The 17,003-nt window shown below is 37.3% G+C and overlaps 1 protein-coding gene across 7 annotated transcripts in view; it reads right to left on the bottom strand.

Moving 5' to 3' along the window:
• Positions 1–17,003, bottom strand: part of LOC127970684 (neurexin-1a-like) — a 127,018-nt gene that overhangs the window by 11,667 nt on the left and 98,348 nt on the right. For 4 of the 7 annotated variants that reach the window (XM_052573361.1, XM_052573362.1, XM_052573364.1 and 1 more), the window contains 3 exons: positions 14,961–15,142; positions 6,414–6,585; positions 525–614 (listed from right to left, as the gene is read on the bottom strand). In XM_052573361.1, coding sequence (XP_052429321.1) covers positions 525–614; positions 6,414–6,585; positions 14,961–15,142 — 444 coding nt within the window. The remainder of the gene's footprint in view (positions 1–524; positions 615–6,413; positions 6,586–14,960; positions 15,143–17,003) is intronic. The other 3 variants (XM_052573365.1, XM_052573366.1, XM_052573367.1) reach the window with 1 other exon arrangement.

Genomic DNA, 17,003 nt, shown 5'->3' with positions numbered 1-17,003 from the left:
TCTAAGCTACACGTAAATTTTTCTTAAAGGGACTCAAATGGAAATTAATATTTTTTAAACATTATTTAAATATAATATTTTATTATATTGGTAATTGTTACGGTGCTTGTTATGATTATTAAATATTATCTAGTTATTCTTGCTGTCTTTTTATTAATATGACAAAAAGGTACACAAATGTACACATTTACACAATCTACAATTTTTCAGTTTACTATATTAACACAATTATCATTTTAATTTCGACATTTTGATTTTATGATTTAAAAGATTAAATTACATTAAAATACTTTTAACAAGCTTATTCAAACTTACATCTACAGTCCCTTTAACCAAAATTTATGACATAAATTAATTAATACAGATCAGTACATTACTAAATAAGTTATTACAGTTATTACAAGCTACATTTATCTATTTAAAATTAATCCTTTAATTTACCTAAATGCTTAAATTATTGCTTTATTTCACATTTAAATATATACTACTTAAAACTTATGCATTAAGTTTTAGCAGTGTTTTACCTTTGTCGAGTAGCCAATCGTCAACTACTCGACCGAGTCGATATGGAATTCGCTGTCTAGCGATCGCCAGCCGTTCACTATCAATGTTTCCTTTAAAGTTTAAAAAGACATTTCATTGGTTACAATCCAAAATCAGTGGGGAACTTTAGAACTTATTATTCGAGCTGTTAAAATGAAAAGATTTTAGATCTTGTATTAGATATATTCCACTCAATTTCAGTTTATATTATGCGTGTATTTTCAGTTTAGTGAATTTTACGTTTGTTTATAAACCCAGTGCAGAACTTATACAAACATAAGAGATCTTATATAATTGCAATTTACACCAATCACCCTGTTTGCAAAAGTTTACATTACCTTAATTCCTAATATAGTGTACTGCCTTCTTGATCATCAATAATTGTTTACACCTTTTGTAATAGTTTAGACCCACAAACATAAGTGAAAAGCTGGATATCACCATCATGCAGTAACTGTTGGAAGAATTTGAATATGCAAATAATGTTGAAAATCCAAAGAATGAGCAGTGACTGGAAAATTTTCCATAAAAACAGTAGGCGGCATCATTACTCCGGATAAAGCAGGGGATGCCAAAAAACATATAAACAGTCACTGATCACTGAGGAAGAGATACACAGTCTATCAAAAACCAAGGGGATGTAAACTGAGCAGGATAAGTTTTTTTTTTTTTCTTATTTGTTATGTTGACATATGGTATATGAAATAACTAAGTCAGGGCAGTCCTAAATAAATAATGCTATTTTTATGATCTCTTTTTATTGTTAAAATGGTAATCAATTATTGCACACTTACACGTATTCTGTGCATATTTAACCCATATGATAAATTACCAGCATGTGAAAATAGGCTTTGTGAAACAAAGCACAATCAAATGTTGTACTCCAGATTAAAGCTATCTATTTGTTTCCATCTTCTTTCTTTCACATTCACTAAGTAAATCTTTTTAATATTATTAATGCACAATAAAAAGTATATTTTACTTTAGTTTTTTTTTATTCGTATCTTAACAAATTAACATATTCCTGATATAATTTTCAAGCATAATCACATTATTCTACTAATGCAAAAATCATGATACTGTAAAATATAAGATACCAACAAGAATAGCAGTTTCAATCAACATGATGTCCATAGATGACGCTATGGGACTTTCTCCCAAGTGTAACAATTATATCATTAATATGTAATAAAAATATAATATAGAATCACTCCAATTCATTGGTTGATGCTGATAATATCGCTCTCTGAGGAATTGTGTCACTCTTGTTCTGCATCTGCCGTATGGCGGGTGGATTGTGCCATAGATAACCCACCGAAGGAGACAGTCATGCACTTTAACATTAGAGAAGGGGTACGTCGCCTAGAGGTCTACATGAACCCAAAGAGACCCATATATGTTTATTTTAAAAATTGTATTATAATAACAATTAAGACAGTTATTCTAAGACAGATATGAAAAAATTCCCTTGAGCACACATTTTTCTTACATTTTTGTCAGCTATTTATCAGAAGGAGAATGTCAGAACGATTCTTTTGACCCTCCTTGTTACAGTTTTTGTGTTATAAGTCATTACTTTTGTGTATGTCACTTAGAGAAACAACACTTTCAGTGAGGCAAAAAATGCCTTCGGGGCATAAAGGGTTAAACTGTTTTGAAACAGTCTATAATCAGGACAAAATGGTAATAGAGGAGGGTTTTAGGTTTGGCTCATCATCAGTTCCATGCAGTGATGTTTTTATAGGGGTGAACAGGGAGCAGCCAGCAACCAGTCCGGGGTGACACAGAAATCTTCTTTATTACAATATTAAAATGTGTTTGTCTATAATGTACTGGACTGTTTTAGTGCCTAAAACTTCTCAGTCCTAAATACCAAATGGATCATCCAAACCTTTATCAGCAACAAATGCATAGAAAACATTTGTTATTTCATGGGGGTTTAGCAGAGCAAAAGGCATGGATGTCTGGCATGTGTTAGGGTAGGATTGACATGGAGACATTATATCGACATTGTACAGAGCCTGCCATCAAGATGGGAAGTCCATGGTTATTAGATCAAGATAACACCAGCTCTCATTCTGCTTGAGCTACAACAGCATGGTTTCATAGACACGGAGTGAATGTGTTAGATCAGTCCAGATCTGTCTCCTATATTGAACAGGTATGGCCCATCATGAAAAGGACAATCAGGCAATAATGACCACAGACTGATGAGCAGCTGAAGTCTTGTGTGAAGCAAGATTGGGAAACTTATTGAAAAATATTAGACTTAAAAGATTCCTTATCCTGTGGTTCCATCTAGTGGATAACATTAATATCACAGCCTTCTTCTTTCTGTTAAAATAGCTGATTGGAGTACCAAACATTATAAATTCATGAAACAAGCATCTTTGCTCAGAACAACTTCGTTCTCAACGTAATTATATGTTGAAGAATGTCTAATTAATATCTGATATAAATGCAACTTTATTTCTGTTAAAATGACACTCTTTTATGTCAAGATCACAAGGAAACAAGAAAGAAAAACATTCATGCAGAAATGATGCACAGCCTCTTAGGGTTTTCGTACGTTTTGTAGCATCTAAGCTAAAAAGAAGGGCCTTGACTAATAAACTGAACATTAATGTGCTGTACTTCACTTCAACACCAACTTAACAGCTAAACATAAGTTATCAGACATGAAATAGCAATTATTATGCACTAGTGCCACTTTTTATTTTAGGAAATAACTAAATAAAAGTATTAGCCTATAACAAATAAATCTACTTTAATAAATCAAATTTTGTTTATGGTGACGTTCATGGAGACAACATATGTATCAGACATCTTTTAAGGTGACGTACCTAATTCAGATGTTCTTATCACACATATTTTTAATAAATTTATCATGTATGCCATCATCATGTCGCCGCCCATGATCAGTTCCAACAGTGATGTCACCGTGGGTCCGTCTGCTCGCCCTATCAATCCCATTCAAAATTTAACATGGACTGACAGCGTCGGAAGGGTAGAATGCCTGTTAAGCCTTAGAAAAGGCACAATCTACTGAGCAATGACAGAAGCACAGGAGTCACACTCTCATTCACACATCCATGATGCTGCGAACAAAAGGTGCCGATACTTTTAAAATGCATACTTTTAAACATACTAAATCACCAGTAGGTGGCGGTAAGATAACCGATTCATTCAAAATGCTGAATCATTCAGTAACAAAACACCGCCGAGTGTTGCTTGGAGGATGTTTAATACTTCTGCTGTAATCTTTGTTTGGAACTATTTCCGTTATAGAAATAGATCAAAAACTGTAAATATCATGTCTAAAATGTACAGTAAGTAACTTAATAACTACCTTACTACTTTTTTATTGAATAAAATCAATGTGAAATTTGCGATCGTGAAAATATTCAGCAAATTAGCTTCAGTCTGTTCAGTGATTGTAACAGTCATACTGAAAAATATCTTTTTGCAGTAATGTGACCAAAAATATTTAAGACCCATTTAATCTGAATTTAAGACTTTTTAAGGATATGTATTATAATACATATATATAGAATAAATATTATATCTAAAAAAAAAATTATTATAGTTATTCCCTTTTTCCCCCTTTAATTTGTAAAACAAACCAATCTCTGGCAGTTTTGTGTTGCGTTCAAGTTTTTGCCACCACCATTCAACAAACATCGATTGCAATCACAATATTACTCCTTCTGACCCTGGACCTAAAATCAAAAAGGTGTAATTGTATTAAAGGAAATTTGTTCAAAAAAAAAAAAAAAAAAAGAAGAAGAAGAAGAAGAAGAAGTGGACCCAATCCTGAGCCTTGAGGCAAACATCTTTCTTGAATAAACAGACCTGCCCCCCCCCCCACCCACCCAATCATAACTCTGAGAAGGAAACAAGATTTTGAAACATAGTTTGCCATACTCCTTAGTTTTTGCTACGACTGAGAAGTAATACAGAGAGTGCAGCCTTGACATGGTGCCTGACTCAATGCCTCAGATGGTGATGTTAGCATTATCAGCTAATGAATTGCCATGATTCTATGGGCTACAGATAACTGTCATGTGTGGGTGTTCACATAGCATCGGCTATGATACTTTGGCCAATTTTCTTATCCAAAGCTTTTTAAACTTGGCTACTCTGGCATCCAAGAGGGTTACTTAGAAATATTAGGAGCATGTTAGAATTGATACCAACATCATCATTATTTTGTGAAAAATGAATCTATCAGTAAATGCCCAAGACTAAAATGCAAATTTTTGTAAATAAAACAACCTAAGCTTAAGAATAATGACAAAGTAACAGACAGTGTGTTTAGGTTAAACATTCTCAGAACGAAAAGGGACAAAAGTGGTCACTGGGGCGGGGGCCCTTTCAAACGGTAATTTTGTTCTGTAACATCTTTACTCCTAAAGGGTGCATATTAGTACCGTAATGGTACATATTAGCTACTAAAGTGAACATATTTGTACCCAAATTATACATATTAATAACCTTTGAAAGGGCACTGACTTTTGTACAGTATTTCCAGAGGGTGAATATTGTTGGCAGAGGCTATTTACACAAACTAAGAAATCCATCTGGTACCAGCAGCAGGAAGAAAGAATCGCCAACCAGCGACTCACCAACCCATCTGAATCTGCCTTTTTACAATCCCATTTGTCTATTTACGAACTATTTGCAGTCAATGCAGAGAAAATACAGCTATTTTATTTATAAATTGCATCTATCAGTATGTGTGCTTTTTTACTTTTAACACTTTTTGCACTTACTGCAAATAAACTCTAACACCAAGTTAAGTTTGAAAGTGAATCCATTCAAAACAGAAGCATTTGGAGAGGCTTTCTATTTTGTACCATATGGCTAGCTAGATCATCAGTTCTAGAAAACTGGAAAAATTCAAGCCCATTCTGCGTCTTTATTTCCAGTGAACACTGAACGACTGATCAACTGCCAGTTACTAGTGCACTGTGTCCACACGGAGCAGGACAGGAGCAAAACAATGAAAGCCTTGACAGATCTTGGGCAGCACTTCCTCTACAGATGGAGAAGGCAAGTATCGCAGAGGATTTCCATTATCTCTTCATGCCTGGAAGACCAGACTCTCATCAATGTTTTCTTCTTCCAGCTACAATCAGCAGACACTTATATGTATAGATCTTCCACTGTTACACTGTCACTGTTTCAACCTATTTAGTTTTGTAAGGTGACCCTTGGTGGACTTGTTGAAACTGAAAGATAAAACTTGATTTAATATGTCTTGCTATGGAAACATTATACATTATACGTCTCATTACACCTGTGACGTGACACACAAATTCTGCTGATACAATACCATTAAAAACAAAATAATAATCAAAAACCTCCTCTCATAATGTGGGGATTGGCTGACTAGTTAAAGGACTAACACTGAAAGTACCCTCCAGCTCACAAACCCTCTGCTGATGTCCGTGTGCACAGCTGATTTATGTGTTCTTGAGAGAGGAGAACAGAGCGTGTACAAGTGATCTGACTGCTTGAAAAGATGGGCCACTAGAACACATCTTTCTACATTCATGGACAAAGAATATATTTCAAAAGGCTTGCACGCTCAACTGGGTGTGAGACAGAGGGGAACATTGTCAATTAAGTGTGAGTCTTTAGACTTATCTTACCATTAAATTATGAACAACATGTTAATTACATGTGGAAACTATACAGTAAGTGATTCACCCAGTTAACTAACAGCTGAGCTAAGCATAATTCAGATTTTCATGTTTCATAGTAGACAAATTCAATGTGCAGTATTCAGAAATAAATTAATGTCAACTGAACAATGATCCAGTAATGTTCCAGACAGCTGTTGTTGGGGTGTGAAGTGATGCTCTCACCTGTGGGGTAGCGCTCAATAACAGGCAGATCGTCCACCTGCAGCGTGGCGTTGCCACCACTCCTTGTGAACTTCACTATATGGTACTTTCCATCATTTACAAACTTTGCCTTCTCCTCGATGTTGATGTCATCTGTGCCCACATTAAATATAGCCGCAATGTAGCCATTTACCTGGAGGAAGAAACAGGTAGAAACTTGAGCTTGGATCTATGCCCTCTGGTACATAACTAATGATAAAGTCTGGATGGTTGAAATTAGCATTCATTATACAATATGAAATCATTATAATCATATCATATTATCAACTTGTACAGTTACTTGCATTGATCGCTCATAAAATGAGGCATGGTCTTCATCTAAGACACAGCTATTAACAAACACTATCTAAATAAATTAAGTTGTGTGTAACTTTATTAAAAGTTCAAAATGTCCAGCTTTTTTTTCAGAAATCTCTTCTTAGTTATGTGAACATTAGGGGAACATTCTATATTAACGTTTTGATAGGTTACGAGAACGTTAGATTTAAATGTTATGTTATTAAATGTTATTAAAAACTGTAATGATAATGTTATTTCTAAATGATGGGTGAAGACCCCCCTCCTAAACAAATCATTATACATCATGCTCATTAAGCTTTAGCATTCCTAGTGAAGTTAGCAGAAGAAGGCACCAAGCTGGAGAGGTGGAGGGAACATTTCAAGATCATCCTGAACAGGCCAGATCCACCAACATTTGCTGACATACCAGAGGCAGTAGAGGACTTGGAGATCAACATTTGTGACATTACAGTAGAAGAGGTCAGGGCAGCCATTAACAAGCTGAGGAATGGCAAGGTTTCAGGACTGGATGGAGTGTGCCTTGAAATCCTCAAGGCTGAAGTACAGGAGACACCATAGATCTTTCAGTGCATCCTACAGGACTTTTGGGAGAAAAAGTCAGCCCCAGAGAGCTGGAAAAATGGTATCATCGTCATGCTGCCCGAGAAGGGAGATCTTGGAGACTGCAAAAATTGGCGAAGCTTCACCCTACTCTCTCTCACCTTGGTCTGCTATGCCACAAGCACCAGGACACTCAGCCAAAGACAGAAAATCTCAGTAAAATAGCCAGTACCATCAGGCTAAAGTTCAACAGCAAGACGACTAAAGTCATGGGAAAGAATGCCACAGTCAAAACTCCTGTCAACATAGATGGAACACCTTGGATGTGCAGGAGTTCGTCTACCTGGATGGTGACTGCGATGTTTAAGTGAATGTCAGAAACAGTAAGGCAAACAGCCATTCACCATGCTCAAATCAGTCTGGAGATCCACAAACCTGACCAAGATCAGGACCTACAAGAGCAATGTCCTGACTGTTCTTGTCTATGGCTCAGAATCCTGGAAAATGAGGTCTTTCAGGTCTAAGACAGATCAACATCTCCATCGATGACATCACAGGGACAGAACTGTACTAAAGTCAGTGCAAGAGTCAGGCCAGTCAAGCAGATGGAGAGGCTTGGTCATGTCTGCAGCGTGTCAGCCTGAAATAAACACCACAAGGAAAAAGAAACGGTGGGCAACCGAAAGAAACATGGCGAAGAACAGTTGAGAAAGAACTTAAAGAAAGAAAAGGGCTTACTCTCCAGACTGCCCCAGGACAACATTAGACAGAAGGAAGGGGAGACGTCGCAGAGAAGACTAAGTAAGTCATTAATCTTATTAACTCCTGGTAATTTAATAGGATATCAAAATCTAAAATAGCTAACATTTTTGAATCCATAAACATTAGAAAAGCCTTTTTTGAATTGGAATAACCATAATGGCAATGTTCTGCTCTGCACTATACAAAATAAAATCACTCCAGTAACATTTAGTTTGTTTTGCTCGCTCCCACAGGGGTGGATCACTAGAAGTTGCATCAGTTTCTGCTTCGGGTCCAGCTTGTATCCCACTCCCACCGTTTGTGTTGCTTAGCGACTATACTTCAAACTCCATCCTACACCAGCCTGACAGCGAGAGACACTGCTGCCTGCAACTTCACAATCATTTATTTACTGGATATGTTTACATGCAGCCTCATAATCTCTTGATATTCAGATTGATACCTCAATCAACCTGAAAAGCCTTCGTGTAAACACTTCAGTCAAACTAACTGAGCTTGAGATTTCAAACACATTTGAAAGGGAGTTGATCTTAAATCTGTTACAAGGAAAATATTAGAAATGTAACACATCTTTATTCCGAAAGATCACATAGAAAAACAGATTTCTATTTCATGTTCTTGCAGTACATCACGCTGCAAAAATCACCCTTGCATGAGTAAGACAGCTGTTAACAAGAATTAAAGAGCTTGTCACAATGAGAATATACTCCAAAATATTTTTTGAGCATTTTTTTTTTCTTGTGAGCCTACCAATGTCACAGATGAGTACTCAAGTGTGGAAAGCAGATATATGATTAATAGTGCGGCACTAACCCGCTTGTCCGTTCTGTTACACAGACAATAAGTTCAATAACTAGCAGAAAAGAAGCAAAAACCTAGCAACTAACCACGGAGTGGATCTGGAGCAGTGGAGTGACTTGATTACAGGATTACATCTGCTCATATCTAGTGCTCAGGTGAGGCCAAACTATGGGTTCGTGAAACATTATTGCCTGTAATCTACACTCTCAGACAAGCGGTCTGGAGCAAACAGTTAGCAAACAAATCGTTCTTTTGAACTGCTTCTTTTTAATGAACTAGTTGAAAAAGTTCATCAAATCGAAGTGTCTTTCGGATGCCTGACAGTCACTCCAACTGGAAATGAGCAAAATAGTGGCGTATCTGATCCTACGATGAATGAATTGATTCAGCGCTCCAGTTCCTCCAACAGTCACCTAACTGAGTTTGACTCGGACTGAAGACCAATGAGCATGATATGTGCATGGTTGAGCCAAGAGCTTGAATAAAGAGGCGTAATTAAAGTGTTTATGATTTCTCAAAGTCAGTTGATTTAGATTAGTTAATTGACTGGCTTTAGAAATGTAAAATAATCACTTTTCACATCATTATTGGGTTATTTTATAATATAATTGCATGTGATATCATTGTGTGATTACACAAACATTGTGCCTATCAAACATGTGAGCGTACAGCACACAATTTGATCCGGCTAGACTGTTAGAATAATATCTAATGAGCTTTTATGAACCAGGTTTATTCTTTAGCATAGAGCGTGTAATCCATACAGGTGTAAAGCATTGATATAACATCTAAAAGCAATTTTGAGAACAGACCTGCACTGTTACTATGGAAACAACAGTGACAGTGATGAGAGGAAGGAGATGCTCTAACACAGTTAAAAGCAAACTCGCCCCTCAAAACTGCATCTCACACACTTGATAATAACTGCATGTCTGATGACATAGTCGCTCTGTCCTTTGAGGCCCGAGTAACTGACAGCAGGCAGGATCGCGTGCCAGAGTCACGGAGCTGTGATGGGAGTTTGGGTCTATGTGCGTGTCTGTGTCATGCGCAGCAGCAGGGTTCATCTGGCTATATAATGTGATCTGTGTGAGTTCATGTCAATGGGCAGGTGTTTTAATTGGTGTGCAGGGAATTGCGTGTGACAGACTTCCCAGTGGAGCCGTGACAAAAATAAACATAGAGCAAAGAGCCCACGAAAGAGCCTTTAGATGAATTATCAATCACAGATGAGCACAAAACTCTGAGCATCAAGATGCAGTAGAACCTTAAACTGAAAAAAATTATTAGAATCAGAGCTACTGCAAACACAACTTTAAAAAAGTGCAATTACTGTACGGAAAGCTCAATGCATTCAACCCCGTCATAATCCAGACTGAAAAACAACCTCTTGTGTGCTCCTCAGGGATGAGTAGTATTCATTCAAGTAAAGGTGTAAACACTGATTTCATGAATAGACTGAACCTCTAGCAACCTATTAAATAAAAGCACAATTATTTTGTACAAATTATATTTGAAAAAGTAAACTCTGCTTAACTTTGTTCAGTTCTGCAATATAAGTATACACCATTCTGGATTGAAGGGTCATATAGCTTGTGGGTCAATCTTTACTCCATTTCCTCACAGCATAACACCTGCAAACCACTGACCTGAAATAGACATGATTATGATTTCTATCGCTATCCCATTTACTGAGCAATCAAACATTCTCTATTGGACTTCATCTGAAATGCCCACTCTGTTTGCTCAGGCTCTTCCCATCATTCCACTCTGCCTCACAAAAGCCCTAAAGGATGATATCCTCACAGCTGGCTTATCTGCTCCAGAATAACATCTCATCTGACATCTCACTCACTTCTGGAAGAGCCACATGGGTATGCAAACCCAAACCTGTCCCTCCACTGAGGAAAAAAAACACCCTGTCATTCTCAATGATAGAGATGGGAACAGCAAAGAACTGAACAATTATAGTTCTTTTTGAGTTACAATTTATCTTCAGAATATCGTTCTTTTTTAAATAATAAAAGTGAAGCGATTACATGAGTAACCGGATTCGTTCCCTTCTAATACTGGTTCACTTGTCATTGTGTCAAAAGCTTATGTTATGGGGACTGTATAAAATCATGGTGTGTTATCAGCGCAGAACTGACCCAGCCTTGTAGAGCAGAGTTATTAATAAGCATAAGCTACCTCAATGTGGTAATCTAAACATGCTTTTGTGGAAGTGACAATTGCCTGCACCAAAATTGCATAAGCACATCACATAGTGGCAGTGAATAGAGTTTACATTATAACCTGATTGAAAATAGAGGTTTAACCTCATTGAAAGTAATGACATCTCTGGCATTTTCTATATTCTCAAATCTAAACCACTGACAGTGATATACCGGTGTCACTCAAGAAAAAAATTAACTTGACAACATTTCAATAAGACATGCTAAGTTGTGAACCTCATAAGCACTAAGCAATCACAATGTGCAAACACTGCACCAAACACAGGTTACAGAAATAGAGCCACTTTAGGAGATGATGTAACCCGCTTACATAGGCAATGACAATAAGAGCCAACTTTCTAACTGTATTGAGGCCGGATGGTTTATATGAGACCGTGGTTCCTGTACAAACAAGGAGATGTTGGTCTCTTCTAATTGAAATGTTTTGAGTGCCAGACACACTGCAAGAAGCTCAACAGTTGAGATGTCATGCTTTCCCCACACCTGTCCAGATGTGTTACACCTGTCAAAAACATGGCATCATTCCCTTCATCTGAACCACTGAACATGCCCAAACTGTGGTCTCTCGAGGAGGGATAGAGGTCCGCTCACATGAAGAACACACTTGAAACTTCAGAAAGTCACAAAATCTGGGTCCTGTAGCAAAACTGTTCAAAACCACTGTACGAAAAACAATATTGGAATATGTTGTTTGATTAAGTTGTAGTATTCAGTATTTCTCTCTCATTACTTTCGATTATGAATGCGAGCTCATGTCTCTTTACAAAATAATGAACTCAGAATAAGAACCGGTTTTGATTCCCAACTCAGAAAACATTTAACAAGAGTCTGCTGGTAAGTGTCTTCTTTTCATTTTCTACTCTCTTTTGAACCACAGTCAAGACATTCTTGTTGTTGACACTGCAATCTAATTGACCTGCGTCCAGTTTGCACCTCTTCAAGTGCTAGTGCTAGTCAGCAGTAAACAAAGCAGACTTTATTCAGGCCTTTGCTAGTATCAATGGACTGAATTGACCAGAGGACACAGCAGCCCCTGCTACTCTCTCTTTTTTTTTGCTACAGTTTCTCTTTCTCTGGGAGAGGTGTGGGCACAGGTCAACTTATTTGTAACAACTGGAAATATTTAACTGGCTCTTCTCTGTACAACAATAATTCTTCGAGTTCATGTACAGTATTTACTGTCACATTTCCTATAAAACTCTACATTGTCATCATTTACCAAACCAACTTAGAAGAACTAGCAGTGACGAAAGCCAATGGTGTTGTTACCTCTCATCGGCTGCGTCTGGACCTAAAAGCTGTACACACTGCACAGATGACAGCCGACTGCAAACTAGCATGTGCATCGTAGCATCACCTACAATAGTCCCAAGCAGATCAGACAGAAATACAAACGACCATCTGAACTTAAAAGACCATTTTACAAAGACAGCATGGAGGTTTGCACTGGATAATATTAGTAAGATCAAGCCCTTTTAACAGAGCATGTCTTCATTATCATTTCTTGGCTGGACCTTTACAATAGATCCAGAGAGTAGCAGCATGACTGGTCTCTAATGAGCCTAAGAGACTCTTTATTTATCTCTACCGTCCACCAATTACAGGTTGCATTGAGTTCAAGACACTGATGCTTAATACTTTTACTCTCTCTCTCATGAGTCTAGATTCCCCCCAGAAACCTGAAGTTAGTGAATAAGCTGTCCCCCATGATACAATCACTTTCCAAACAAATTCACTGATATTCGCGTTCCTTGCTGGCAAAATGATATTCCTAGCTGGACAGATGAATCCCTGCCATATTCAAGAAACAGCTGAAAACTAATCTCTTGTGTGAGATGAGAAGAAAAAAACCTTCTATGCTTTCTTGATTTCTTAAAGCCGTCCCTGTTCTAGCCTGCACTTTCATGACAATCTGGTTTGAAACTCTTTCTATTGTTAGATATTTGTAGTGCTCTTGCCTCCTCAACTCTTTTGTTGCACTTTTTGGAAACATTGCAGACTTACATATATTAAAAGTCTCTCTGAATAAAAGTATTTAAATAAATAAACAAATGAAAATGTGGTGAGCAGCTGGAATATTGTTTCTTTTGTCTCTGGTTTTCTCTAAATAAACTGGTTTTCTTGCAGTGTAAGGACAGTTACAGTATGTGTGGTGCCCCTGCTGCCATCTGATTTATCACAGAGGTGAAACTCTTGAAACCCACATTCACCCGCAGGCCAGAGTTGACCTGAAACAGCACTACACTGCGCTAAGAACCAATGACACTTCCACATGTGCCCATGCAAGTCACTGCGTGTGTGTTGTGTGTGTGGTTGTATGTATGATAACTTGCTGTAACATTTTTTCTATGCATTTCCCTAAAAGTGTTTGCATGTGTTTGTGGTTCTATTAACAGTATTTTGTGTGTCAGTTTACACCTGGTAACATCTGTCTCTGATGTGGACAGTTGTAAATACAGAGTGTCCTGTACACACCACATTCAATATAACATGATGCCCATAGCACAGCACTGTCTACAGTTAAGTCTGAAATCACACATTTACACTCACATGTAGTCTATGCAGAGAATATTAAATAACTTAGCATTACAGTGGTTTCAGACAGTATAAGCATGAAAGTGTAAAAATAAAATCTTGCCTCACTTGTTCTTAAACTTTTGTTTAAATCTGTAGATGGTAGAGTTTGTATGTGCCAAGGGCCTAAAATTAACACTCGCCAAGCACCAAATGAGAGTAACGTCCATGTAACTGTCAGTCGCCAGTTGGCGGGTAAAACTATAAATATAACATATACAATATAATAATGCAATGAAGCGAAAACAACAGCCCATTTTGAAGAGTTCCGCTGTTTCTGAAGCAGATAAAATAATCTTATCTGAAGACAAGATCATGTGATTGGTTAGCCGTTCTGTCATAAGCAACAAGATCGAATCAAAAATAGGATCCAAATGGACTGATAAGGTCAGAGCAGTGTGATAGCCAGCTTGTCCCTAGACACGGTTCTTATAACTTTTACCCGAAAAGATATTGCTGCTTCATTTCTGAAGATTAAATTTTCTCTTCTTTATCTTCTGGCGACACATACCTGGGGTTACGCTGCAGATGGTTTTTGGTTTAAAGGTTGCTCGTTCAGCTGTAATGTACACAGACGCTGAGCCGCTTCAGACAGTGCAGCAGTAGCAATTCAATGCCAAAAACACACACAATTATGTCAAAATGTGTGGTTTTAGCAAGTAACTTTGTAACTATAGTTTTAAATGAGTTATAAAGTCTTAAATGAATGTAAAAGGTTATGAGAAAATATGCGTCATGTTCATCAGGTTTTAAAGTAAAAGTCTGTCATTGATGCAAATCAAAAAACAAAAGAAAAAGAGAAATCACGTGACTGCTCTAGTCGCTGGTTAACTTTTGTAGCTTGAATAAAGATTCATTTGTATGGTTTATGCATATACAACATTGTTTATGTGAAGATTGTTTCAAAATCACTTAATATTTCAGAGACTAATAAATGTAAAAAATAATGGCTTTCAATAATACTGTAAAGTTGAATGGCTATAATGAATATGTAAAATTGAGGGAAAATGTATTTAATAGAGAAACCAATAGCAGTATTGGAAACAATGCTTCAATTAATAATATACTTAGAAATTCATGGACGGTAAAAAAAATGTACTTTTGGCCAGTACATTTTACCACGTCCCTGGTCAGTGGCAGGTGTGGCAAAAAGTTAGTTTTAGGCCCTGTATGTGCCTTTTTCTCTTGTGTAAATGAGTACAGCAATAAATGTATCTTTACATTTATAATAATAATAGAATGCACTTTTTGTATTTTCCATACAATACTATTTAAAATAGAGAAAAGTTCCACTTACAATGTGTAGTTTGAGATAGTCACCTAACCCCGAGGAGCTGTTCACTCGCACCAGTAGAGCTTCCTTCAGATGAGTACTGAACCCCATCGCCAGCCGATCGGCTCGTGTGCTTGGACGGTCGTTCGGTGGCCATGTGTATGTGATCAGACCACCCTCTCTCCCAAATATATATGTGGTGCCTGCTGCAAGAGACACAGATGAGCAAACAAACAGAAAGAGTTCAGTCACTTTATGAACAGTTAAAAAATCATATATATATATATAAGATGACAGACATTCAGACGGTGCTGACTCCACTCTCCAACATCAATTCCAGCACACAGACTGGAGTGAGGCCACCACAAACTCTCAGATTAACACTGACATTTACACCAACTCTGTCCTGGAGCACATCAACAGATGGGAGTGACCACACACACAAATTATTATTATTTTTTCCCCAATCAGAAGCCCTGGATGAACAGAGAGGTTCGCCTGCTGCTCAAAGCAAGAGATGCAACCTTCAGGTCTGGAGACCGGGAGGCTTACAGCTCAACCAGAGCCAACCTGAGGAAGGGTATCTGCCAGGCCAAACTCACACATAAACAGAAGATTGAAGAACACTTTAATTCTTCAGACCCCCGGCGTATGTGACAAGGCATACAATCTATCACAGACTACAAACCACCTAACTCTGTGCCCCCCTCCAGCTCTACATCCTTCCCAGACGAGCTCAATCACTTTTATGCTCATTTTGATCAAAATAATAAGGAGATCTCACGCAAAGCCGAGCATCAACCCAGTGAACTGCCTCTCACACTCTGCACATCAGATGTTTACCATACTCTGCTAAGGTGAATATATATATATATATATATATATATATATATATATATATATATATACTCCCCTCCAAAAATATTGGAACAGTGAGGCCAATTCCTTATTTTTTCTGTAGAATGAAAATATTTAGTCTTGACATGAAAAGAAGAATATGAGACAAGAGGTCAACATTTCAGCATTTATTTCCAGGTATTCACATCTAGACAACACAACTTAGAAGATAGTGCCTTTTGTTTGAACCCATCCATTGCTCATGTGACCAAAAGTATTGGAACAGATTCACTTAAACTGGATTAAAGTGAATAAGACTTCATATTTAGTTGCAATTTTGGGGGGTTACTCTCTTTAGTCTCTTCTTTAGCAGGTAAAGTGCATTCTTTATAGGGTTTAAGTCTGTAGATTGACTTGGGCAAGCCCAAACCTTCCACTTCTTGTCCCTGATGAACTCATGTATTGAGTTAGCACTATGTTTTGGGTAATTATTTTGCTGCATGATGAAGAATCTTCCAATCAGTCTGGTTGCATCTTTCTGTAAATTAGCAGACACAATTCTCTGTAGACTTCTGAGTTCCTTTTGCTCGTACTGTTAGTTTTACATCTTCAATTAAGATTAATGAGCCCATCCCAGAGGAAGCGACGCAAGCCCAAGCCATGACATTACCTCCACTTTGTTTCGGATGAGCTTGTATTTTTAGGATCATGAGTGGATCCTTTTTTTCTTTCTTTCTCAAAACTTTAGCCTTTCCATCACTTTGGTAAAGGTTAGTCTTTGTCTCATCAGTCCATTAAACTTTGTTCAGAATTTTTGAGGCTCATCTCCTATTGTTCTTGCTAATGAGTGGTGTACCTCTACTGTGAAAAGTAGACTGTGATACCTTCCCTCCTGCCCTCTGGAGGTTGTTGCTGATGTCACCAACAGTATATACACACAAACAAACAAACAAAATAAAAATAATTCTGTATGATTTATAAGTTTATTCCCTCAAGGGGACCAAATATGTCCCCACAGTATTCCTATAATTGTGGGGTCCCCATAATGTAGGGAATACAGTATTCTCTCTCTCACCCACAGACATTTCATTAGGAAACAGTGCATGTTCTGTTATTCAGAAAAACCTTTCAGCATCAGTTACGCTGCTTTTCTTACTCTTTCATTCTATGTGATGAAATCATTTTAAGATTAAATATACATTTTATAGTAATTAAATATTATATATAATT

Source organism: Carassius gibelio, chromosome B13 (assembly GCF_023724105.1).
Source record: "Carassius gibelio isolate Cgi1373 ecotype wild population from Czech Republic chromosome B13, carGib1.2-hapl.c, whole genome shotgun sequence".
Taxonomy (NCBI): Eukaryota; Metazoa; Chordata; class Actinopteri; order Cypriniformes; family Cyprinidae; genus Carassius; species Carassius gibelio.
The sequence above is the reverse complement of the archived record's forward strand: the minus strand, read 5'-3'. Positions and strand labels throughout refer to the sequence as shown.